This window comes from Vigna umbellata, chromosome 3 (assembly GCF_029865625.1).
Source record: "Vigna umbellata cultivar VRB3 chromosome 3, Vumbellata_1.0, whole genome shotgun sequence".
Taxonomy (NCBI): Eukaryota; Viridiplantae; Streptophyta; class Magnoliopsida; order Fabales; family Fabaceae; genus Vigna; species Vigna umbellata.
In genome coordinates this window covers 793,179-820,457 of record NC_142167.1, presented here as the reverse complement: position 1 = coordinate 820,457, position 27,279 = coordinate 793,179, and the positions used below count along the sequence as shown (strand labels likewise).

The following is a 27,279-nucleotide window of genomic DNA, read 5'->3' as shown; positions in this document are numbered from 1 at the left end:
TTCTTTTGTAACCATTACTGTAATGTGTCAAATAAATATAATGTGTTAAAAATGGGTTAAATTATTTTTTCTTCATTTAAAACTAACACATATAAAATAATTAAATATTTATTAAATTAAAATTAATAGTATATCTTATCTTTATATTTATAATAATGATTTTATATTTTCTTTTATTTCTTTTTTATTTAATGTAATCCTTATATTTTTTATTCAAAAAAGACTTAATGTGATTAGATGGTTAACGAAAGGAAAATGATACTTGAACAACCACTTTTGACAACATTTAGACACGTCACACGTGTCTAAATTTGAGTGGTCCAGTTGGAAAAATTAAATGAAAATGAAATATGACGTGGAAAGGGAGTGGTCAGGGTTTGCAGGTCCGCGTTTCAAATTTGAAATTGATTTTGGAACAATTTAAGAGAGAGAAGCGCGAAGGTTCAGAGATAGAGAGTGTAACCTAGAGAGGCCGAACGACTTGGAGAAAGGGAGTTGGAGAGAGAGACGTCCGACGGAGTGCTTGCCGGAGTGTCGCCGGACAACGTTGAAGGCTGTCTGGGAGCTATCGAACCCCTCCAGGCGATTCCGATTCACGGTCGCCACAGGTTCGACGTTGGCGAAGGAAGGGAAGACGCCATCGTCTTCCGTCCGGTCCGGCCCAGCGAACTAGGGGCGCGTTGAAGGTCTCGCGTCGTCCCAGCTGCTTCCGTCCCTGTCCCGGAGTGCCGGCGGAGTGCCGTCGGAGCATCGCCGGAGTATCGCCGGAGTGTGGACTGTTCGGTGGACCAAAAAGAGGGGTTTTCCGGGTTGTCAGTCCCACCCACACCTTTATCTTCGTCTGTGTTCCAACCGCCGCACCTCGTGCTGAGTGAAGGTTCGTTTTTTTTTTTTTATTTCAGTGGAATGAAGGTTTCATACATGCATGATGTTGTTTGTGGATGGTTTTGCTTATGTATGAAATGTCTCCCAAGTGGATTTTGTTGTGTTACTGATTTGTATACTTGTTGTTTGCTTAATCTTACATTGTTGTTGTAATTTTTTTCGATTGATAGTCATGGACCGCGTTGGCCTTGCTGTGAAAAAAAACAAGCCACCTCAAAATGAGAGTGGTGAACCTAGTTGGCCTTGCTGTGAAAAAACTTGAACCCAATTACCCAGTTCATTCGACTTTGGTACGAGTTATGTTGGTGAACCCAGGGTCCTAGAAAATGTATTTTTATGTGACACGAATTTGTTAAAAAAATGTTAAGAAATTGTTCCCAGATTACTTAGAAGTAGCTGAAACGAGGGAAAACAAACAAGGCACCCCAAAATAAGAGTGGTGGACTTAGTTGGCCTTGGTGTGCAAAAATTGGAACCCAGGTACCCACATATTCTGCCTAAGGTACCAGTTATGTTCCTGTTCCATGAGTGTTAGAAAATGTATTTTTATGTGGCACGAATTTGTTAAAGAATTGTTAAGAAATTGTTCCCAGATAACGTAGAAGTAGATCAAATGAGGGAAAATAAAGAAGGCACCCCAAAATTAGTGTGGTGGTCGTTGTTGGCCTCGGTGTGCTAAAACTTGAACCCAGGTACCCAGTTAATTTGCCTTAGGTACCAGTTCTGTTCCTGTACCACGAGTCTTACAAAATGTATTTTTATGTGGCACGAATGATATGAATTAATAAATTAGTATTATTTTTTTGTTCTCTTTTTGGTTGTCTTTTAACAAATGCTGACAATGTTTGTTATCATTTCCATTTTGTTCTTTTACTTGATTGTGTTGGTGTAATGTAATTTAACTTTTTGTGTTGGTGTAGTGTCATGGAGGAACTTGGTGAACAAAGTAAAGGACGTGATAGAAGGAAGAAGGTACGCAGGATTGTATTTGACTTCCATAGATTTGTTGTTTGACTGTTTGCACTGGACTCTTTAGGGCACAAAAGAAAAGAACGACAAAAGATTGACAATGTCATTGTATGTATAGTAATTGATGTTTACTTTGTAATTACAAATTTATAAGGGAAGTATGTTGTTTCCAAGCACATAATCTTGCATTGCTTTTTGGACATTTGTTGAATTGTTCGGAAGACAAGAAACCATCATTTGAGGGACAACAGTTGCATACTCCAATCCAACCAAACAAGTATGTTTGTAATGTTGATTTTTGTAAATATAATATTTTCTTGTATAAATGATATGTTAAATATGATACTTGCGTTGTTGGACTTGTGTTGTTGTAGATTTGATTGTGGAGTAATTGTTTTGAAAATTATGGAGTTGTGGGATGGCATTGACAAATATGAAAGAAACACAATGCCCAGTTACACAACTGTAAGCTGTCAAAATTTCTATGTTGTGCATCTTTCATACAAATGTTGCATTGGATTCATGTTTTGTGCATTATTGTCTTTACAGGAAGAACTACAACAATTTAGGGAGCAATATGTTTGTCAATGGATTTTGGATTGGACAACATGCAGAGGAATCAAGTGTTGGAAGATTTAGGCCTTTTGTAGAATGTTGGGGATTATTGATGAAAGAATAGTTGTTGTTACATTTCATATTTATGTATTGGTTGCACATCCAATCTGATTTCAGAAATTGTTGACAAATATATTTGGTAGTTAAAATTCAGTTTGTTGTACTTAATTGACTTTCATGTGCAAAACGTTTTATCCAAGTACCTACTTGGCCTGTCTGTGCAAAGAGTTATACCAAAGTACCCACTTATTTCATGTTGATACACAGGCTAAATAAGTGGGTACTTAGGTTAAACTTTTTCCACACAAATGCGAACTTGGTACACCACACTCATTCAGGGGTGCCTAATGTGTTCTCCCTCATTCGTTGTCTTTGTGATTAATTTCGAAACAATTATTTGTCAATTTATTAACAAATTCGTCCCGATCCAACCTCAATTGGTAACGCTCCAGGTGTAGGACCAGAACTGGTACCAAAGGCTAAATAAGTGGGTACTTTGGTATAACTCTTTGCACAGACAGGCCAAGTAGGTACTTGGATAAAACGTTTTGCACATGAAAGTCAATTAAGTACAACAAACTGAATTTTAACTACCAAATATATTTGTCAACAATTTCTGAAATCAGATTGGATGTGCAACCAATACATAAATATGAAATGTAACAACAACTATTCTTTCATCAATAATCCCCAACATTCTACAAAAGGCCTAAATCTTCCAACACTTGATTCCTCTGCATGTTGTCCAATCCAAAATCCATTGACAAACATATTGCTCCCTAAATTGTTGTAGTTCTTCCTGTAAAGACAATAATGCACAAAACATGAATCCAATGCAACATTTGTATGAAAGATGCACAACATAGAAATTTTGACAGCTTACAGTTGTGTAACTGGGCATTGTGTTTCTTTCATATTTGTCAATGCCATCCCACAACTCCATAATTTTCAAAACAATTACTCCACAATCAAATCTACAACAACACAAGTCCAACAACGCAAGTATCATATTTAACATATCATTTATACAAGAAAATATTATATTTACAAAAATCAACATTACAAACATACTTGTTTGGTTGGATTGGAGTATGCAACTGTTGTCCCTCAAATGATGGTTTCTTGTCTTCCGAACAATTCAACAAATGTCCAAAAAGCAATGCAAGATTATGTGCTTGGAAACAACATACTTCCCTTATAAATTTGTAATTACAAAGTAAACATCAATTACTATACATACAATGACATTGTCAATCTTTTGTCGTTCTTTTCTTTTGTGCCCTAAAGAGTCCAGTGCAAACAGTCAAACAACAAATCTATGGAAGTCAAATACAATCCTGCGTACCTTCTTCCTTCTATCACGTCCTTTACTTTGTTCACCAAGTTCCTCCATGACACTACACCAACACAAAAAGTTAAATTACATTACACCAACACAATCAAGTAAAAGAACAAAATGGAAATGATAACAAACATTGTCAGCATTTGTTAAAAGACAACCAAAAAGAGAACAAAAAAATAATACTAATTTATTAATTCATATCATTCGTGCCACATAAAAATACATTTTGTAAGACTCGTGGTACAGGAACAGAACTGGTACCTAAGGCAAATTAACTGGGTACCTGGGTTCAAGTTTTAGCACACCGAGGCCAACAACGACCACCACACTAATTTTGGGGTGCCTTCTTTATTTTCCCTCATTTGATCTACTTCTACGTTATCTGGGAACAATTTCTTAACAATTCTTTAACAAATTCGTGCCACATAAAAATACATTTTCTAACACTCATGGAACAGGAACATAACTGGTACCTTAGGCAGAATATGTGGGTACCTGGGTTCCAATTTTTGCACACCAAGGCCAACTAAGTCCACCACTCTTATTTTGGGGTGCCTTGTTTGTTTTCCCTCGTTTCAGCTACTTCTAAGTAATCTGGGAACAATTTCTTAACATTTTTTTAACAAATTCGTGTCACATAAAAATACATTTTCTAGGACCCTGGGTTCACCAACATAACTCGTACCAAAGTCGAATGAACTGGGTAATTGGGTTCAAGTTTTTTCACAGCAAGGCCAACTAGGTTCACCACTCTCATTTTGAGGTGGCTTGTTTTTTTTCACAGCAAGGCCAACGCGGTCCATGACTATCAATCGAAAAAAATTACAACAACAATGTAAGATTAAGCAAACAACAAGTATACAAATCAGTAACACAACAAAATCCACTTGGGAGACATTTCATACATAAGCAAAACCATCCACAAACAACATCATGCATGTATGAAACCTTCATTCCACTGAAATAAAAAAAAAAAAACGAACCTTCACTCAGCACGAGGTGCGGCGGTTGGAACACAGACGAAGATAAAGGTGTGGGTGGGACTGACAACCCGGAAAACCCCTCTTTTTGGTCCACCGAACAGTCCACACTCCGGCGATACTCCGGCGATACTCCGGCGATGCTCCGACGGCACTCCGCCGGCACTCCGGGACAGGGACGGAAGCAGCTGGGACAACGCGAGACCTTCAACGCGCCCCTAGTTCGCTGGGCCGGACCGGACGGAAGACGATGGCGTCTTCCCTTCCTTCGCCAACGTCGAACCTGTGGCGACCGTGAATCGGAATCGCCTGGAGGGGTTCGATAGCTCCCAGACAGCCTTCAACGTTGTCCGGCGACACTCCGGCAAGCACTCCGTCGGACGTCTCTCTCTCCAACTCCCTTTCTCCAAGTCGTTCGGCCTCTCTAGGTTACACTCTCTATCTCTGAACCTTCGCCCTTCTCTCTCTTAAATTGTTCCAAAATCAATTTCAAATTTGAAACGCGGACCTGCAAACCCTGACCACTCCCTTTCCACGTCATATTTCATTTTCATTTAATTTTTCCAACTGGACCACTCAAATTTAGACACGTGTGACGTGTCTAAATGTTGTCAAAAGTGGTTGTTCAAGTATCATTTTCCTTAACGAAAATATAGGAATCATCACATTTAATAAAAAATATTTCAAGTTAAAAAAATATGAACTAAAAGTGCTATTAAACTTTAAGATTATAAGAATAATTTTTATTATTTTAAATTCCTATTTTAAACTTCAACTTCATATATTAGTTCTAAAAAATGTTAATTAAAATATTGTTAATTTAAAATGTAATTCACTTAATTTAACAGAATTTATGTTAAATTATTGTTATATACAATATATTATTTACTTTATCTGATTTAAATATTTAAAGATAATTTAAATATTTAAATATAGTTAGTGGTACTGAGAAAAAAACCTAATTGAAAGACTGATCTCTTCCATAAACCCAGTCCTGCAGCCAGCTTTCTCTCATTTCTCCTCGGCGGCATGGTAGCAGCGGCTGTTCTTTCAAATTTCTCCGCCTGGAGCTCCGGCACCAAAAACCGCGCTGCCACGTCTTGTCCTTCACCTGAGGTTTTTCCAATCTAACCAGCTTACACTGTTCATCAAGGTAAAGACTTGGTATTTATGGAATCCCTTATCTAATGACATACGAGTAGGATCATGCAATTTGAGAAATTTTATTAGGGTGTGCTGTCCTTAAAGGCTACCATAGTTTCATTCTACAGAAGAAATTACTTTATATTGGAGATTTTCAATGCTTAAGATTTCTAGGTTGAAATACGACACTGATAGGAATGCGTATCTAGGTTGATTGTATATTGATCCGTACTAAGTCTTTATATTGATTTTGGGTTCTCATGACCACCATTTCTTGGGTATTTTTCATTGATGAGCATGCTGGGGTTATCATCAACGTTAATTTTAAAAGATGGTTTGGCAAAGATGCGCATTTACATTATGTTTTTGCCTACTTTAGTAGTTTGCACCCACAAATTTTTATCATCGTCTTGAATGAGACTGTTTACTAATAACATGGATCAGGCTCCTGTTTATTTTGCACGAGTAAGCATGGAAAGCCAGTTCTAAACACAATGTAATTTTACCCAGAATTTGACATTCCATTCCGAGGTTGAAGCACAGAGACTAAGAATTATAGAGTCTCAATGGCAGCTTCAGAGAAAACTCTAACAATTAACAACTGCACAACAAGTGAAGGTTGGACAGTCGTTTTACCCCGTCGCAGCAGACAAAGAAGAAAAGCTACCAAATCTAGAGTTTTGGAGGAAAAACAAGAACCATGGACTCCATCAGATTCTCTGACTGATCCAAGCAAAGAAGCAACGTTGGTGCAGAAAATGGAAAGATGTATAAACAAGATTGATAAATCTGAATTCTATCATACTTTCAGGGATCAAATTCAAACATCAGTTGCTGATTACATCAATAGGGTTTTTGCCTCAGAGATAAAGATGCAAATGGTCATTTATGGTATAGGAAGCATTGAATTGTATGAGCCCCCTCGATTGCAGCTTAGCCTTGCAATATTGTTGAGAAGAGATTTCAGTTGGATTGGAAACGTAGAGGTATTTGATCCTATTCTTTCTGCAACCGAGTCTCAGGTTTTGGAAACTCTTGGTTGTTCTGTCATGTCCATAAACGAGCATGGGAGGCGGGAGGCACTAAAGCCAACAATGTTCTTCATGCCTCACTGTGAGGCAGAGTTATATAACAACCTGTTGCAAGCAAATTGGAAATTGAACCTCTTGAAAAACATGGTATTATTTGGGAACAGCTTTGAAACATATGAGCAGCATGTGTCATTGTGTAAGAACTCACCTATTCTTAGTTCAGTGGGGCATATTTTGGCTGCTCGTGGATTTACAAATGAATTTAGAATCCAAACAGTTTCAGATGATTATTATAATGCATTCCATGATTCTAGTTGGCATATTTTCAGCCCTATCCTTGAGTCAGAGTTGCAATTTATCAATTCTTAACGGAGGGTTTCTGATAAACATCAATATTTGGCTGTGCGTCATTTAAGCATACTGTTGATCCAGTGTAAGAACTCTTATCCTCCTATGGCTGTCTCTTGTATCGAAATATGCTAACCAATCGTTTCTTTTCATATTTGGCCATTTGTTTCTTAGGGTATCTTAGAAACACGAATTCATGTAAAGTTGTTGGTAAATGCTTTTATATTTTTAATTTAAAATTTAAAGCAAAACTATATTGTTACTAAGTCAGTTTTTTTTTAAAATAAAATATTCCCATTATTACAATCGAAATGTCAAATGCATTATATATATATAAAGATTTCTCAAAAACTTTAAAATAATTTTGTGGATTTTTTTTCTTTATATATAACTCATCTTATTTATCGTCTCAATGTCAGATTTATTACTTTGACACTTAAATTTTGTATACATGTGTTTAGAATAACTTTTATTTCTACTTCCATTCATTATTCACTATCTTTCCAAATCTCTTTATACGTACACTTTGTTTTTCGTATTTTTCGTATTTATTTTGTGGTATCACCTATTTTCTTCGCTCCATTGTCGCAATTTTGTTTGCAGAAGCAAACAAACAGTTAAATTCTTTATGCATGTGTTTAGAATAACTTTATTTTTACTTCCATCAATTATTCTATTTTTTAAATAATACTTTTCTTATTAGAGGAATTAAAACTAGGTTTTAAGATACTTTAAAAGATAAAAGCATATTTTATTACTGTTCACATGTTAATTTGTCATTAAAACTGTCAATTTCTTCAAAGATAATCATTAAATATAATTAATTTTAATTTTAATTTAATGTAAAATCTAAATCTAACAATTGTTTTATAATTCATTTTTAGATTGATTTGTGTTTTTTTTTATGTTATTATGTGTAACATCCCAAAAATACAGCATAAAATCATATCTAGAATATTTACAGATAACAATATTATAGTTCTGCGAATAAGAAGTACAGTTATGGTCGAACAACCTTACAAAAATTAAAAAAAAAATTTAAGATTTACAAAAGCACAGTCTAGACCAAACGATTACCAAAACTACGCTAATATTGATCGGTTATACAAAAGAAGACCAATCCTAATGACCAAACGGTCCTATGGTTCAACTTTCACTTCCACTTCTTCCAAGGGCCTCTTCCAACAACTCTTCTCCTTCTTCTCACATCCATAGGATGATGATTGCAATAGAAATAATGACCAAACAGACAAGACAAAAAATAGGGTAAGCTTATGAAATTTAATTAATTCAATAAAACCTATACTTCACATAAATCTAACATAATTCAATATACAATCATGTATCATCCAATCATGCACTTCCAATCAAAATTACACGTCAAAGCATGCAATGACCAATCACTTTACTTTGACTGTCCGAACTGTATGAATTCTGTGTAGCTACGACGTTTTTGCACCCGGGTGATATAATAGCTGGGATGCCCTCATCAGCTGCCACCTGAGGTTAGTCCGTTCCGTCCAAGTTCACCTTATGGACTAGGACTTCCTTCCATTCTCACACATGACTTACTCTTCTTTACTTGAGAATGAGTAATCACAGAATATCACGATAACCGCCAACTAAGCATAACCACATTCATACTCTACCATTCAATAACTACTCATGAGATATTCCTCCTTGGAATACTCTTTCATTTCCATACCATTCCATTTATATTTCATAATACAATCAAACTGAACCAATACAAAACGAACCAATACAAACAGATCCCATCTGAAATCAAAACTGAACAATAACATTCCCCCAGAGACAAGACTGAACGTTTTGAATACTTTCTAGACTAACACAGCTGAAGACTTAGTGTAAGACCGAGCGGTCTTCCACTTATGCACCGTACAAGACCGAACGGTCCATTCTAGATAAGACTCATCATAAGCCGAACACTAGTGATAGTATTTGGACGTTTACTTGTTACTCAACAGTTACTACAGAACATTATTTTACTAGACCGAACTCCTAAGAATGTACCGAATACTAAATATTACATATAATTTAGACTTAACCGAAAATCATAATAACTATTGCTGGAACCTGAGAACTTAAACCGAACCCTACAAGATTTAACCGAATACTATTGACTTGGACCGAACACTCTTGGTTCAAATAGAGTACACAATGGGGTATAATAAAAATACTGAGCGCTTGGTTAAAGACCAACCACTATAAAGACCGAGCGCTTGGTTCAAAACCGAACACTATTGAGACCGAACATTTGGTTCAAGACCGAGCACTACTGAGACCGAGCGCTTGGTTCAAGACCGAACACTACTGAAACCTAGCGCTTGGTTCAAGACCGAGCACTACTGAAACCGAACGCTTGGTTCAAGACCGAGCACTACTGAACTTAAATCAAAATGAAGGAATATATATACAATTACACAACACTTATTTTCAATGAAGGATAAAGGTAACATCTACGACTATAAGTACTATAGAATACATTAACTAAACTGTTTAGGAAGCATAAAGAGGAAACTATACTTAGACCGAACGCTTACTTACAAGTATACTAAGAGAAAACCGATTGGTCCTTAACTGAAATTCTCCACAGGAGAAGAATCCAGTACAGACCGAATACTCAAAGGAAAACAGAATGGTCAATAATGACTTTCGGTGACAACCACAGGATTATACAGAATTCTACATACTTAAGAGCAAACCCTATATAAGCCGGTTCACATCATTTGTAACTCATACACTCATATATACAAAACATGCACTAAAAAAACACTTCATATTCATCCATGGATCAAACAAACATACAACCATTCAGAACAAGAAATCATAATCAAATTATATAAGTTTTCCTTACCTCTAAACGTGGCCGATCGCTCACAGATGCAGGATATGTTTCACCACTACTAGTCTTATACACTTAGAGCTCACCGATTTAAAAACTAAACCAAATACAAGACCAGAATTGCTATCAGAATGAGATGATAAACTCATGCAACCAAAACTTGGCTTGCATGTGTCAGAAAACAAACGGTCTAAGACGAGAAGTAACTCACTAGCTTAAACCACAACTTGATCAATGCAATGGAAAACTCTTGACACCAGAAATACTCAGGCGTTGCCTGAATGATGATCGGAAGAAGAAAAGAATGAGAATTCTTAGAGAGAAGATGGAGAAATCTAGAGAGAAGGAGGAGAAAATGAGGTTCAACAGTTTGGAGAAGAAGGGTGCATGCACAAACCGATCGGTCCACTCTCCTGCAGCCACCTGTCTTCCACTTTCTGAAATTCTGAACCCTTTCATTGACACTTGGCTTCCACTAAATTTGAATTTTTAAGGGTTCTTGACATTATGAAACTTAAATATATTTTTTTAAATTATTAAATAGAGATATATATTATACTTTTTTATGATTATTGACGTATTTATAATTTCAATTTATTATACATAAACAAATTATAATTGATAAATATAAATATATTACAAGTATACTATAAATTAACTGAATTAATTTTAGGAGAGACTCATGAGTCATGCATATTTTTCAGCTGTTAATTAATTTTAAAATATAATAAATTTTTTAGTTTGATTTGGTAATTTTATTTTGAAATTTTTGGAAAGTTTGTTTTTCAAGTGAAAGAATACGAAGTTTTGAGCCGTTTTTCGCGTGGAAAGAAGTTCCGTAAAATAATTATAAAATTATAGAATTATAAAATAATTCATGGTAAGTAAAAGAAAAAATTTTAAAAGAAAATTCAATTGAAAAGTATAAATATACTGAGGACTCAATAAACCATATAATTTAGGTTTAATTGCTTCCTTAGTCCTCAGTTTGGTTGAATTGTGTCAAATTCATCCTCATTTTTAAAAAAAGTTTCATTTTCGTCCTCACGTGGTGTAAAAGTGTCAATTGAATCTAAACATAGGAAAAATTTGTGTCAATGTAGTCATCTCCGTTAAATACAGACTAACTGTGTTAAGTGGTTGATTATTTGGCACTAGAGGATTAAAACGTGGCAAATGAGTGACAGTAGTGGTAATGACGTGTCAATGAAATTAAAATTAGGCTACATGGAAATAGGTTATTGAATTGGGGAAATTAAAATCAGAATTCATTTAGGGTATTTGTGAACGAAAACTAATTAGGGCATTTGAGATATTTGAGATAGAGTGTTTCTGAGTTGAGGAAGGGTGAAAAATCGCAATTGGGGCTTTTGAAAGCAGAACGCTTTTGGTGATTTGGAAGCGTTTTTCGCATTGTTCGTGGGGTATTTGGAAGTGCGAAGTGGGTTCCATTCGAAGGTCCATTCGAAGGTACGTGTACATTGCTTTCGTTGGGTTTATGGTTGCTTTGGTGTGTGTGTTTGCTTTTGTTGTGGTCCCCCATAAACTATTATCTCTGTTTGTTGTTGTCCCCCATTATGGGTGTTGTGTGTGGTCCCCCATTGTGCAGGTTAAAGTCAATCTTTATACTGTGTTTAGGGTTCAGTACAAATTTGTTTTAATTGTTTATGGTCTGTTTAAAGTGCTTTGTGGAAGTGTTGTACCCTGATGGGTTGACAGTCGTACCCTGATATGTAAATGTAGTGTTATTTTGGTCAATTAAATGTAGTGTTATTTGGGTAAAGTTAGACTGACATGATTTTTTATATTAGTTTAGGATGCCTAACTGTGATGTCGAAGTGGTCTTTCACCATGGGGGCAAATTTGTGAATGATGGGTCATTTAAATGAGTTTGGTCAAACATCTACTTTAAAAATTGACCCAGATAGAGGGAGCTACTTTGAAATTATGTCCATTTTGAAGGAGATGGGCTATATTAATGTTAAAGAGTTGTGGTATTCAATGGGTGGTGGTACTGTGTTAGAAGGAAGGTTAGAACTATTATCTGATGACAAGGGTGCATGTGATCTGGTCAACCTTGCCATTTTGAATGGTCAATCTCACCTGTATGTTGTAACCATGGTGTCAGATCCTGAGTACGTTCATATGTTGGGGGAGGGTGACAGTGATAATCGTGTAGAGGTAGAGTGTGAGGAAGAGTGTGAGAAGGCTGTTTTGGGGGAGGGTGTACAGGCTGACAATGATAATTGTGTGGAGGCAGAGGCTGAGGGAGACACTGATGGGGCTGTTTTGGGGGAGGGTGTAGAGGCTGACAATGATAACATTATGGAGGCAGAGGTTGTGGGAGAGGATGTTGAGGCTGGTTTGGGGGAGGGTGTAGAGGCTGTAAATGATAACTTTGTGGAGGCAGAGGCTGAGGGAGAGGATGTTGGGGCTGTTTTGGGGGAGGGTGTAGAGGCTGACAGTGATAACTTTGTGGATGCAGAGGCTGAGGGAGAGGATGTTGGGGCTGTTTTAGGAGAGGGTGTAGAGGCTGACAGTGATAATTTTGTGGAGGCAGAGGCTGCGAGAGAGGATGGGGGACATGATGACTACGATGTTAGAAGTTGGAATGGAGATGAAGAGGATGTGTTGAGTGAAGATCATCTTGTGGAGGTTAGTGTCCATGGAGATGAAGTGAAAGATGATTTCTGTAACCGTAGTGAGGAAGTTGAAGTGGGTGGACCAAGTGGGAAGTGTCCTCCATTACAGCATGTACATGACAGAGGTTTATCTGACAATTCTTGGGAATCTGAAAGTTTAGACAGCCTTGTATTAAGTGATTCATCAAATGATGATAGAGACCGTTATGGAAATTTTGGCATTTTTTCATTGCCCAAAAGTATGGAACACTATAACTGGGAAGTGGGGACATTCTTCAGTGAAAAAAAAGATTTCACAGAAGCAATAAGAAGCTACGGTGTAGAGAATGGTAGGAAATTGAAGGTTTTTAAAAATGATAAAAGAAGAGTTTGTGTTAAATGTTGTGGGGCAAAAGGGAAGTGCCCATGGTACGCATATTGTGCATATAAGGCTGCCCAAAATACATGGCAGTTAAGGAAGATTATAAACAAGCATACCTGCAGTAGAGAATTTAATGTGCGTTTAGTGACATCAAAATGGTTAAGTGGGAGGTTAGAGAAGACCATAAAAGAAAATCCAAATATTAATTTGACTAACCTCCAAAACAAAGTTTGTAAGAAATGGAATATTAATGTGTCTCGGTCAACAACCTTTAGGGCAAAGAAAATGGCACACAAGAAAATTGAAGGTGATTTTGAAGAACAATATAAAAGGGTATATGACTATGCCAATGAGCTGCTTAGGTCAAATCCTGGATCAACTGTCAAAGTTAGTGTAGAACCTAATGAGGGGAACCAAGTATTCAAGAGACTTTATGTTTGTTTGAAGGCATGTAAGGTGAGTTTCATATCATGTAGGCCCATTGTAGGTTTGGATGGGTGTTTCTTGAAAGGGAAATATGGCGGTGAATTGTTAACAGCAGTTGGAAGAGATGGTAATGACCAAATGTTACCTTTGGCATATGCTGTTGTGGAGGTGGAGAATAAGGAAACCTGGACTTGGTTTTTGGAATTCTTGATTGATGATCTTGGTGGTGTTCAAAATTGTTCAACGTATACATTTATCTCAGATAAACAAAAAGTAAGTTATATTTCATTGTTTTTTATTATGAGACCTTAGTCTTCCATGTTCATGTTCAGTAAATTTACTTTTATACTTTCATAGGGACTTCTGCCAGCAATACAAGAACTTCTACCTCGTGTTGATCAAAGGTTTTGTGTCCGCCACATATATGCAAATTTTAGGAAAAAATATCCTGGAAAAAATCTGAAACGTCTATTATGGAAGGCAGCATCATCAACCCATCCTCAAGCATGGGAGGCAGTGATGAGAGAAATAAAAGATGTCAATGTAGAGGCCTTTAAGCACTTGATAGCTATTCCACCAAGGTATGTTTTCAAGAGTGTTAGCCATGTCAATTATTTAGAACTGTTTGGTTGTGTTATAAATGTGTGTGTTTTTCTTTATATAGATTTTGGTCAAGGTCAAGGTTTACACCTACAGCTGCTTGTGACACCCTAGTAAACAATATCTCTGAAGCTTTTAATAGTGTGATCTTGGATGCAAGGGCTAAGCCCATCATAATAATGATGGAAGACATTCGTATGTATCTAATGAAGAGATGGGCAAGAAATAGAGAGAAGATAAGGTCATATGAAGGTTCCTTTTGCCCCAAAATTTATAAAAGATTTCAAAAGGAATTAAACAATACAAAATATTGGATACCTAGGTATGATTTCATAATATGAAGTTTTATTTGTTTTAATTTCTTTACTTTACTTACTCACTTGAATCCAAATTTCATTTTCCAGCTGGTCAGGATTGAAATTATTTGAAGTGAGACACACTTCCAACATTGGTGACAAGTTTGTTGTTGACATAGATAAAGTGGATTGTAGTTGCAGGAAATGGAGTATAACAGGAATCCCATGCTGTCATGCCCTCACTGCCATGACATTTTTAAACATCAATGGAGAAGACTACATCTCACATTGGTTTACAAAGTCAACCTATGAACAAACATACTTTCCAATGATATATCCAGTCCACGGTGCTCATATATGGGAAATGACTTCAATGCCTGATGTGTTGCCTCCACCTAAGAGGATTTTGCCTGGTAGACCGAAAAAGAAAAGAAGATTAGAGCCTTGGGAGCTTAAGAAAGATGACACTCAACTAAGACAAGGTGGAACACGTAAGAGATGTGGCATATGTAGAGAGCTTGGACATAAAAGAAATACTTGTCCACAAGCTGCCCAAGCTGCTCCAACAACTCCAAATGCAACTCAATCCAGTCAAATTACTCAATGCGAGGTTGAACAACCCCAACAAAGTCACCCATCAACAACAGCACCTCAGACAACTTCAACACCAGCTGTCCCAACTGCCACAGCACCTTAAAACTGATTTAGAAAGTCATTAGCTATTATTAATATGTATTTTGGTACTTTGCTTCGGCTAGCACCTTTTTTTGGATACAAACTTCAATATGTATTGTGTGCTGATGTATTATTTGATGAAGCAAAGTATTGTCTGTTCAATGAATATGATGTCCAGTTTGAAGCACAGTTTCTGATGTTATATTCAATGTGCCGTTTGAAGCATAATTTCTGATGTTATATTCAATGTGCAGTTTGAAGCACAAATTCTGCTGTTATATTCAATGTGCATTTGAAGCACAAATTCTGTTGTTATATTCAATGTGCATTTGAAGCACAAATTCTGTTGTTATATTCAATGTGCAGTTTGAAGCACAAATTCTGCTGTTATATTCAATGTGCATTTGAAGCACAAATTCTGCTGTTATATTCAATGTGCATTCGAAGCTCTGATTTTATACTCAACTTTGATTGAATCTTATATTATTTATTAGTTATTTTCATTTGAAGATAAGTGACAAGTGCAATATTGTTTCTACTGCAACTGATAACTGTGTACAGTAGCCATTAAATTGTTGCTGTCATCAAATTTGAATTTAGCTGTTAGGTTGTATTTGGATAAACTTGTTCTAAATTTTCTAAGACGAAAAAAATGAGAGTTAAATAAAATGAATTTATTTTATTGGCTACATGTTATATTTGGAGAGTTTACTTAGCTGTCATCAAATTGTTGTTGTCTCAACCATATCACTACAACTTAACTATTGAAAGAACATCCACCTTCTTCAACAATATCACTGCCAATTAGCTATTGAAAGCAGAAATTGAGATTTTTCATTCATTTTCAACAACTGTCTAATACAACACATTGTCTAATACAAAATAGTCATGGAATTTTAAACAAGATACAAACAAGGATGACATTAATAAACCCCATAAAACATAGCATCCATGTTAATTGCTTCTCCCATTTCTGAGAAACCATAGCAGATTTCTCCAGACTAATAATTTTCCTCCTTTGCCTAGCAATAATAGTATCCCTTTCATCCAAATTAGCTTCATTGCACCATTTAAAATAATTGCATCCTTGAAGTTCTTCGTTTCGAGTCCGCTGTTCAAAACATCCAACCACAAACATTTCATTACTCAAAAAATAAACTAATCACTAAAATGAAACTACAACCATTGAACAAACCTTGTAATTAGGGCATCCCCAAAATTGTTTGCCTTCGTTCTTCACAGTTTTCGCCACTCTCAACACAGCAACTTCCCCACAATGACATATGTTAGTTTGAACCAATCCTCTGGATGAAACGGCACGACAACTCCCCCATGAGCAAGACGAACAACACTGATGATTCAATGACATTGCCACTTCCTAAGCCAACGAAAAAACGACACAACCTCACAACCAAGCTTTCTCACCCAACCCCAATCCACACAGTACCAACACTTCTTCAACCAACTCCAAACCGAAGAACAGCCATTTCTCAACAAACACCCAAAGAGGGAGGAAGAAGTAGAGGGAGGAAGAACAATAAACTCACCAAGCTACTGCCAACACAAAACAGCAAACCCTAACGAAGAAGAAGACAACCAACACCATCAACTCCCACCACGCATCTGTCACTTATAACCTCATTGAGGTACTTCCCACTTAGGGCATCCACGTAAACCTCTCTTTTGCCACGTTTTAATTCTCTAGTGCCAAATAATCAGCCACTTAACACCGTTAGTGTGTATTTAACGGAGATGACTACATTGACACAAATTTTTTCTATGTTTGGATTCAATTGACACTTTTACACCACGTGAGGACGTCAATGAAACTTTTTTAAAAATGAGGATGAATTTGACACAATTCAACCAAACTGGGGACAAAGGAAGCAATTAAACCTATAATTTATTAGGAACTCAACTTAACATATCTAAATTTATCTGTCTAAAAACTTAATTAATCAATATTTAATAATGTCTAACATAATATATCTAAAGAAAATGTAAGCATTTAATTATTATTTATTATCATTAAAAATTATATTTTAAATAATATGTGTAGTAATTTAAAATAATTAAAAAGTAATATAGTTTAAGTTAATATGCAAACATATATATCACCAAGGTCTGATCTAACAAAGTAGTAGATCACCATGAATTTAAAAATTATGACCAAAATTTTAAGTTTTTACCATATGTACAACGGACGAAAAAGAAGGATAATTTATTATTGATAGGAAATATTTTTATAAGAAAAAGCACAAATATTTATTTATTTATTTTATAAAAAATATTAATTGAAAATAAATATTTAATGTTTTGAATAAATTTTCTCATACTCATTCATGAGAGTAATTATGAAGTTAATGGTGCATTTCTTATGCTAATCTATCTTGTTTTTGTTTGATTGTGATGAAAAGTTATAAGAAATAATTATAATTAATTTACAATAAGGTTTAGCCGTGTGAAGTGGGCCTGACTTTCACAATCAACACACATACGACAGAACATTTGGTACTAAGTTGCCATGACACCAAAAAAGAAGAAAAGTATTCTTCATATTTTGTAAAAGAAGAAAAACTATAAAAACAAAATTAGGTAAAATAAAACAATTAATTAGTGTTGTTGAAACTGTGAGCTAATCCGGGCAAGGATTTGGATTATGTTGAATTAAAAAAAAAAATTAAAATTTTGATACAAACTAATTTTGAGTTCGACCTATTAAAAATTTGATTCATTCAGATTAAATTTGTGGTGAACAGACTCACTTAATTTTATTTTTTGTGCTTGCAATTAGATTATATTTAATTTTATTTTTTGTGCTTGCAGTTAGATTATATTTAAAATTTAAGATGATTTTAGATTATATTTAGATTGTATTATATTTTTTATTTATTTTGAATTATTTTTAGAATTTAATCTATTTTTTATTAAAATTTATTTAGATTTAAATTAAAAAAATTGTTATTTTTTGAATTAAAAGAAAATTGTAATAAAGTGACTCAGTATATCAATTCATTTAACTCGTCAACATGTTGTTAGCTGAACGGAATTTAAATTCTTTTAATTCACTTAATTAAGTCACACTAAATGATTAACTTGTGAACAGAGTCAAATTACGGATCACTACAATTAATACATAAAAATTTAATTCAGAATGCATAATTTTATTTCCTCTTTTATATGAGAAAAGATGAAACAGAACCTGCACCTTCTTTCCATTTATATTTTTTAATTAATTATCTATTATTATTTATTATTATTATTTGAAAGGTTCTATCTATAAATTCTTGGTGTTGTGGATAATTAACTCATTCAACCCTTACCTCACCTTTTTCTCATCATCTCTCAAGCATTCTCCAAAACTAAAACAGACAAAACCCAATTATTGTTTCAACTACAAACTGAAACACCACACACAGACACATAAAACCCCAAAACTCAAAACAAACACAAAACTTCAAACAACAAATATACAAAGAAAAAAAACATCAATCCCTTAACCAAAGTAACAGAACTCACCTTCTGGACTTTTTCTTTCCGTCATTCATTGCCGCCGCGTCGGAGCATTCTCACCGCTGCCGGACGTGAAACACAGTAAACTCTGAATTTCATCGCTTCCTTTTTTTTTCTTTCTTTCGTTTTCTTTTAAACTCTCATCCCTGTAATTCGAGCTCGGTTGTAATTTCTGATTGAACATGGAAAATCCTCAAAAAGAAACCCTGAAATGTTCTAATTCGTGTTAAAATGAAGCCGCGTTGAAATATCAGCTGCCGGAAAACGTAATTTTGAGAAAATTTCGCTTCAGGAAATGCAAATGATTTTGAATTGAATCAATTTCGAATCAGATGATGAAAATTATAGCATTTCAAAGTCAATTTCCGAAAACTAACGCTAAATTCTTTCGATTCTTTGCGTTCAGGAGCTCGGAGAGTGTCGAATTTGTCGAAGATGTCGCGGTTTCCGTTCTTCAACCGGTCGAACACGATTCATTCTGAGCACTCGCAGAAACCTTACGTTCCTCAGAGCCAGCAGAGTCTGGACCGGTCCGGTTCGCTGAATCGGTTCTACGGATCCGCTGAGTCGGCGAAAACCTCAATCCGCGGGAAAATGGTGAGGAAGCTCTGTACCTTGTTCGAGTCCTCCTCGAAGAAGGCTCCAGAATCGGAGTCCCAATCGGAATCAAAAGCGCGTTGGGACTCGTGCACGACGACGACGACGACGACGCCGTTTCGGTTGTCCGGGACGGAGGAGCGAATCGTGGTGTATTTAACGAGCCTGCGCGGGGTTCGGCGGACGTTCGAGGACTGCAACGCGGTGCGCATGATCCTGAAGGGGTTTAGGGTTTGGGTGGACGAGAGGGACGTGTCGATGGACATAGCTTACAGGGAGGAGCTGCAGCGCGCGCTGGGCGAGAGCCATGTGGCGCTGCCTCAGGTTTTCGTGCGAGGAAAGTATGTAGGTGGCGCTGAGGTGATCAAGCACTTGTTCGAGACTGGGGAACTGGCGAAGATCATTCTGGAAGGCTTCCCCAATCTGAAACCCGGCTTCGTGTGTGAGCATTGTGGGGATGCGAGGTTTATGCCGTGCGAAAATTGCAGTGGCAGTCGGAAGGTGTTTGATGAGGACGAAGGGTGTTTGAAAAGGTGTTTGGAGTGCAACGAGAATGGACTCCTAAGGTGCCCTTATTGCTGTTCTTGATCATGGCTTTTTCAATTCCTCCTTGAACATGCTTTTGTTCTGTTCAAACATTTGATCTTTTTCTTTTTCTTTATTCAAAATGGGAATGTGGATTGTGTATATTATTGGATGCCATTCATTCCTTTGAAGGCTGTAAATATTTAGTGGTGTATAAAGATTTGCTAAATATTGGTGGTTCTAATGGAAGAAATCTTTCCGATCTTTTAATATAATTCTTTTTTAGGCTAATCTTGGATCAATCTTCCTGTTCCCTTTTACACACACGTGTTTGTGTGTTTATTGAACACTCCCACAGTTAAACATCAATACCATCTTAGATCATGATTCACCCATCTCATTCTTCAGACCTGGTTTACATTTTTTTGTCTCATTTGGTAAGAGGAACAATAATTAAACTCAGGTATCATGATGGATGTTGGTTTGAAGAGTATTTTGTAGAATTTAATGAGATTTCCTGGTAAAGAAATTGTAGTACTGAGGCAAGAAATAGTGTGGTTGTGACATCAGTTAATATATGCTGATGCAAGAAATGTGAGTTAATCTTTAGGTTGTCATCTTCCCTGGGCTTTGTGTATGCTGCTTGTATGGTTTGTTCATGGCTTTTTTATTGACCATGGGATTAAGATTATCTGAAGTTATGAAAAGAAGTGCATTGATCAGTTCTTTTAATTTGTTTGATTGAATGTTGAGTTTTCTTTTCAAGTTAAAGTTAATGGTCTTTAATGGTTTTTGGATTTAGACTACATATATTCTCTGATTGACACTGTATTAAAGTTTATATTAAAAAAAGAATATAAAGAAAGTGACATTGTTTTCCTAAATAATTATCACGTCATTTTCAAGTATTGATAATTTAAATTAAAATTTCATGGTATGCTTACATCTTTTAAACAACATAATATAAATATTTTAATATTTTAAATTATATTTTTATTATAATTTGAAAAATAATGGGTCAATCCACTTGATCTGGTTGTTGGATATACCTTCAATTATAAATTATCGTGAAGCATATTATGAATTTGTAAGTGCTAAATAATTGTTCTTTTCTAAACTAAACTATTCCCTTATAAGTTTTTTTTTTAACATTTATTTTACATATTTTATAGCATGACTGTACCATTTACTTTTTCAAGTATTTAAAATAAAATTAATTATTATGTTATATTTCAAAATTTGCAGTTAATACTAATTAAATTCTTTTAGACATACCATTATATCTAATGTATTAAACATGTGTACTTTAAATTCTATAAGTTTTACTTATATCAATTTATTGTAATTTTATTCACTTTATTTCTAGTATTATATGTTAATTACTTAATCGTTCAACAAAAGGTTAAATTTTATTACGAAAATTTCTATTTAACTATTATTTACAAAGTTCAAAACAACACTATTTATTTCCTCTTCTGTCATTTTTGTTTTTCCCTTCCCTTAATCTTTGATTTGTTTAAACATATGCATTACGAATTTAATTATTTTATTTCAGACAAGAAAACATCACATATATAATAATTTATTTTAGAAAATTATACTAGTAACATTAAAAATAAAAGTAGAAAATGATAATTGTTTTCAACAAATCATACTTTTAATGAATTTTGTTACTTTGATGGTGTAAGAGACATAGCTTAAGATGTCCCTCTATTGATGAAAGCTTCACATTATTAATTACATATACAAATGCAACAAAGGCAGTTTTAAAGAACAATATATTCCGACAGAGATTGACAATAGTATTTATTTATTATGTCTGTGAGCATGTCTTGTTGAACAGTATAGGTTGTCATTAATGTTGTGAGATCTGTGTCTTTTTTCATGTTCAACATCATTATATATATATATATATATATATATATATATATATATATATATATATATATATATATATATATATATATATATATATATATATATATATATATATATATGAAAATGTTTCTTTAAATTTTTTTTTTACAATATTTTGACAATGTCTCTATATTTATTGTTTATTTCAAATATTTTTTTAAAAATAAATTTAAATTGATCAATAAAATAATGATATGTAAACATTTAAAAAAAAAATTATTATAAAAGAGTTTTGTATATATTTTTTTATCAAAATAAATGTGAATTGAAATTCTTGACATTTTATTAAATAGTGTAGGTGTCCACCTAATGTTTATATATCTTAAGATTTGAGACAGTGATTTCAGAAATTGAAAGGGAAAGAAAGAAGAGGGGGAAAAGAACATTGATGATTATTCTTATTCTTTTCCATACCTAAATTAACTTCAAATAGTTCTCTCTAATATTCTGCCTTCTGATATAATCTACAATATTCCATTAATGCTTTGTTTAATCTTCTATAAACATCTTATCTTAAAAGTTTTCATGTTGTTATAATGATGATTAGTTTTACTAAAATCATTAATTCATTATAAATAAGAGTAAACTTAATTTAACAATTAATTTTTTTTTCTATTTATTTATAACATAATGTAATTCCTAATTTTTAAAAGGATTTAATGTAATCTCTCAATTATAGAATTAGAGAATGATTAGTTGAATGTGTTTATTTTTCAATTAAGATGACGCTGATACAGCCAAATGAACTAGATTGAGTTATTTTTAAAACATATAGAAAAAAGAAAAAGTTAAATAAGTAAATAAATAAAAACATTAAATTATTCTTATAAATATAATAACAAAATAATGTTAATGCTAAAAAAGAATATATTAAGTAATTTTTTAATTTTAAAAAATTAGATTCTCACGCATTTTCTGAATGTTTCTTTTTTTGGAAAATTTAGTGAAAAATATTCCGGAAACCACTTTTTGAAAATGTCATTTTGTAAACTCCAACTTCATATCTTTGAAAAAAATAAAATAAAAGTTTTCATACTACCAAATGCAAATGCATATGTTAGAAGAGTAAGACAAATAAAGAAAAAAAATATTTTGATTATTTTTTTATCTAAATTTTCAATTTCTTGATTTTTTCTTTTGTACCATTCCAAACACAACACTCAAATGATTTTGGTGGTTTGTGAGAAAATAGATCTTTCCAATGTGAATGTGATATGGATAGGAAATGCATGTTCCATGAAAGAGATTGGGAATGGTGAGAGAACCAAGTATTTTTCTTTTTGTAAGCACTCTTTATTGTTTAGGTAAATTAACATGAAATGCTACCTTATATTTCCTAAATATTTTTTAAATAATATTTTCTTATAATTTATAAAGATATATATCCCTTACCAAACATAGAGATTACCAAAGTAAAAATTTTACTTTTTTTTAATAAAGTTTTCTTCATTTATATGTAAACAATTTTTAACAAATTTAGTTATCTATCAAGTAGTAGGTTAGGAATTTCACATATTTGATTTGAATAAAACATGGTATATAAGTGGGATGACTTTATCGTTTAAGCTAGTTTTACGGTGTTTTGTTAAAGATTAAGCTCAAATAATAAAATAGTTATAAAATTAATTTTTGAATTTTTCTTTTTATAAATTATGATTGATTGTTATGTTGTGGACTGTATAGACACGAGAGCTCTGAAGTCTTTTTCAGATTTAATTGATGACAACGAAGTCCTCTTCAGTTGCCATTGGTGGCATTATAGCTAAAGGTGCCTTGATATTATGGCAAAGACACCAAAAGTGTTTTCTTTTTGAATAATCATTTAACACCCTTAACATACTTCATAAAATAAAATAAAAAATTAGTTTTTTTAGTTCATTTATTTTAAATTATGTTATATTTCAAAACGAAATTGTTATATTATCAATATAAAAGAATATCATATTAGTAATGGAATATTATTCGACAAAAATATTTTATCATAAAATAGTTTTTACTAATAGAAAAAAATTGTTGATAAAATATTTTATCGATAAATTTTAATTATTAATAAAAATATTCATCGATAATGGATCATTGATAAAGTCTGTTTATAAATTTTATTAATAATTTAAAATTTTTCTTATCGACAAATATATTCATCAATAAAATGAATATTAAGGTTTTTGTTTTAGCTTTAATCATATTGCAATATAATTTATTGCTTTTTTTTAAATAGATGAGTAATTTTTTTTTTCAAATTTCATTTGTAAATTCGTTGATAAATCTATCCATAACTATTTTATGAAAATATATCTTATTATTGTGTTTTTAAAATCCATTAATAATTTTGTTGCTAAATCCGTTAGTAAAATGGTCAGTAATTTTTTACTAATGAAATATTTATTATAAATTAAAGGTTTAATCCTTTTTGACGTCCCTATTTGTGTAGGAATGTCTCAGATAGGTCCTCGTTTTCTAAAGTGTATCAAAATGGTCCTTAATTTTGAAAATTGATATCAATTGAGTCCTTTCCGTTAAGTTGGCTGGACGGCGTTAAAAAAATTGATGAGTGGGATGCTGAGATGACGAACGAACGCTCGTCCACCAGTGAACGAACGCTCGTCCTCTTCAGTTGCCATTGGTGGTCGCCGAGCGTTCGTTCGCGGGTGGACGAGCGTTCGTTCGTCATCTCAGCATCCCACTCATCAATTTTTTTAACGCCGTCCAGCCAACTTAACGGAAAGGACTCAATTGATATCAATTTTCAAAATTAAGGACCATTTTGATACACTTTAGAAAACGAGGACCTATCTGAGACATTCCTACACAAATAGAGACGTCAAAAAGGATTAAACCTAAATTAAATAGAGATGAGTGAAAAGAAGTATCAATGGAGGAGAAGAAATAGAAAGAGGAAGAGGAGGAAGGATAATAAGAAAAAGGCATAACAACATGACAATGACAGCCATGACAACAATGATGACGTAGAGATGAGTGAAAATAAGTATTGATGAAGGAGGAAAAAGAAAGAGGAAGAGGAAGAAGAAGAAAAAAAAAGACATAACAACACAACAATGACAGTCATGACAACAACAACAATAATGATGACGACGAAAGACGAGGAAGAGGAGAAGAGGAAGATGACACTACAAACAATGACAATGATGATGGTTGCAACAACAAAAGAGGATGAAATAGAAGAAGAGGTTACTAGTGTATTCTATGGTTGTTATTAGAAAGTGGTTTTTAAGCCTAACTCAACCCTACAAAACCGGCTTGTAAGGTGAGGTTTGCACCTTACTTATATATTATAATTTGGCCTTATCCCTACTTATATATTATAATTTAGCCTTATCTCTAGTCGATGTGAGACTTTCAACACACCTCCTTTACGTTGAGGTATAGACATCTCGAGCGTGATAGTAGAATTAATGGATGGTCAGATAACAGTCCCGATAACTGGTGGAACAGAATGCCACATGGATCTCGTTAGGAAAGGCTTCAACCATGACTCTGATACCATATTAGAAAGTGGTTTTTAAGCCTAACTCAACTACACAAAACCAGATTGTGAGGTGAGGTTTGCACCTCACTTATATATTATAATTTGGCCTTAACTCTAGTCGATGTGTGGTTAAGCTTAAAAGCCCACTTCTAATATGGTATCAGAGCCTACCATATTAAGAAGTGAGCTTTAAGTCTAACTCAACCCCACAAAATCGGCTTGTAAAGTGATGTTTGTACCTCACTTATATATTAGTTGTAAGCATTGTATTTATATAGCCTAGAGATAAGACTAATTTAGAGTATATAAATACCTACAAATCTCACATTAGAAAACGATTTTGTTGGGGTTGAACTAAGCTTAAAATCCATTAAAAAATTAAATTTAAATCACTCTTATTCTTACACTAAAGGTTCAGATCGTGGATAACCTTTCACATAAACTTACATCAACCAAAAAAATAAAATATGTATGAAATAAAAATAGACCATAACATGCAAATATATCGCTCATTTTACTTCTCAATTGGCCAAGCCTAACGTGATTGCTAAAATATAATTTAGACTCTCGAATCAATCAGACTTAACTTTGATTTAATCGTGCTCAACATAATTAGTTTGCAGTACACAAATCACTCTTAGGGAAATAAAAATAAAGCATAATAATTTATTAATTATTAAGAGATTAAGTTAGTTAGGAATGACTTAATATATTCGTTTAAGTGAAAAGTTTCAATAAGAATATTTGTTACAATTAATTGATTATAATGCAACACTTAAAAGAGTCACTTAACTTAAGATAATTCGAGTGACAAAAATAAACAAGTCTTTATTTCTATTTACATAAGTAGAAAATCTATGTCTAATCTAACTTTTTCGTATATCTATTTCATACAAATATATGCATTAAATAAATAATCTTCCTTCTTCCAAAACTTTTAAACTCTATTCAACCTGTGTTATAAAGACAACCATATCGAGCTTTAGGGAATCCGATTAAGTTTCAAAGTGACCTATGCGACGCACTCAAATTTTATATTTTCTTACTAATATCAAGTGCCAAATGTAACATCCCAAAATACAGTAATCACTATAATTCAGAATTAATTACAATTAACAGTAATCACAAACAGTCTTTGCATTTAAAACTGGATTGAAAAGCCTAACGGCATCAGTACAGAGGACGCGTGTAAACGCATACAATAAAACCAAGAATGAACGCTCTTAAATACATAAACTAACGTGCACCAAAATACAATCAGAGATGAATAAGACGAACGGCCTTACAAAATAGGTGGCCGAACGTTATAACTATGCTAACATGTACAGCCTAAATCAAACGAGCACTCTAAGGCTCGGCCTTTACTTCAACTTCAACCAGATTGGAGTCGTCCAAATTTTCTTCTTCCAGCATTGCTTCAAGGGATGCACCACCATCTGCTCACATCCACAACGGATGATCATTGCATTTGACAAGACGGAGTATACATGTACAGTAGACAACACAATGGAAATGCAAGGGTAAGCTTATAATATTTAATTTATACAATCAACACATACAGTTACATTTCTAAACACACATACAGCATGTAATTCATCAAATAATAATCATATAAAGGCATATAATAAGACAGACCGTCCGGACTGTATGAACCATGTAGTTACAGGCGTCCTTGCACCCGAGTGGTGTAGTAACTGGGTAACACCAAACAGCTGCCACTCGAGGTAAGTCCGTTCTTACGTCGCCCATGTTAACTTATGGACTAAGGACCTCCTGCCATTCCCACGCATGACTACCCCCTTCTACTTGAAGAGGTGTATCACGGAATATCAGGATGGACCAAGCCAGCATTAACTAACCACAGTCATACTTTACCAATTCAATATTCAATCATATAAGAGACGTTCCTCCCTGGAACGCTCGTAAAAATCCAATTCCAATAATTCGTTCAACATATCATTCGTCCACATTAAACATTTCTCATTTTCACATTTTCATTCTATGTTCCACTCTCTTAACATTAACGTCATGCATTCTTTACTCAAATAAAACGAACTTATTACA

General features: G+C 33.9%; 3 protein-coding genes and 2 long non-coding RNA genes across 6 annotated transcripts; 4 read left to right on the top strand and 1 right to left on the bottom strand.

The window, feature by feature from the left end:
* The first annotated feature begins 456 nt into the window (after positions 1-456).
* On the top strand, positions 457-2,597 carry LOC148201357 (uncharacterized). Its single transcript, XR_015784694.1, has 4 exons — positions 457-877; positions 1,806-2,131; positions 2,229-2,319; positions 2,404-2,597. It is a non-coding gene; the product is annotated as an uncharacterized LOC148201357 (long non-coding RNA).
* Positions 2,598-3,074: 477 nt separating this feature from the next.
* On the bottom strand, positions 3,075-4,994 carry LOC148201356 (uncharacterized). The gene is made up of 4 exons (XR_015784717.1): positions 4,795-4,994; positions 3,541-3,866; positions 3,353-3,443; positions 3,075-3,268 (listed from the first exon to the last, which is right to left on the bottom strand). It is a non-coding gene; the product is annotated as an uncharacterized LOC148201356 (long non-coding RNA).
* Positions 4,995-5,754: 760 nt separating this feature from the next.
* SRR1 (sensitivity to red light reduced protein (SRR1)) lies at positions 5,755-7,467 on the top strand. Of its 2 annotated transcripts, none has more exons than XM_047319514.2 (2): positions 5,755-5,944; positions 6,445-7,467. In XM_047319514.2, the coding sequence occupies exon 2, from the start codon at positions 6,501-6,503 to the stop codon at positions 7,332-7,334; it is 834 nt and encodes a 277-aa protein (XP_047175470.1). In that variant the 5' UTR covers positions 5,755-5,944; positions 6,445-6,500; the 3' UTR covers positions 7,335-7,467. The 2 variants fall into 2 exon arrangements, with proteins under 2 accessions (XP_047175470.1, XP_047175469.1); XM_047319513.2 differs by having other exon boundaries at positions 6,379-7,467.
* Positions 7,468-13,976: 6,509 nt separating this feature from the next.
* On the top strand, positions 13,977-15,198 carry LOC148201355 (uncharacterized). The gene is made up of 3 exons (XM_088108756.1): positions 13,977-14,186; positions 14,270-14,527; positions 14,610-15,198. Exons 1-3 carry the CDS (start codon positions 14,125-14,127, stop codon positions 15,196-15,198), a joined length of 909 nt encoding a protein of 302 aa, XP_087964882.1. The 5' UTR covers positions 13,977-14,124.
* Positions 15,199-19,124: 3,926 nt separating this feature from the next.
* LOC124822377 (Glutaredoxin family protein) lies at positions 19,125-20,102 on the top strand. Its single transcript, XM_047294373.2, has one exon. It carries the CDS (start codon positions 19,125-19,127, stop codon positions 19,872-19,874), a length of 750 nt encoding a protein of 249 aa, XP_047150329.1. The 3' UTR covers positions 19,875-20,102.
* The last annotated feature ends 7,177 nt before the right edge of the window (positions 20,103-27,279 follow it).

Coding starts and splice junctions, on each gene's coding strand:
- SRR1 (XM_047319514.2), top strand. CDS start 6,501: ATGGCAGCTTCAGAGAAAACTCTAACAATTAACAACTGCACAACAAGT.
- LOC148201355 (XM_088108756.1), top strand. CDS start 14,125: ATGAGAGAAATAAAAGATGTCAATGTAGAGGCCTTTAAGCACTTGATA. Junction 14,187..14,269: donor TTGATAGCTATTCCACCAAG/GTATGTTTTCAA, acceptor TTCTTTATATAG/ATTTTGGTCAAGGTCAAGGT. Junction 14,528..14,609: donor ACAAAATATTGGATACCTAG/GTATGATTTCAT, acceptor TTCATTTTCCAG/CTGGTCAGGATTGAAATTAT.
- LOC124822377 (XM_047294373.2), top strand. CDS start 19,125: ATGTCGCGGTTTCCGTTCTTCAACCGGTCGAACACGATTCATTCTGAG.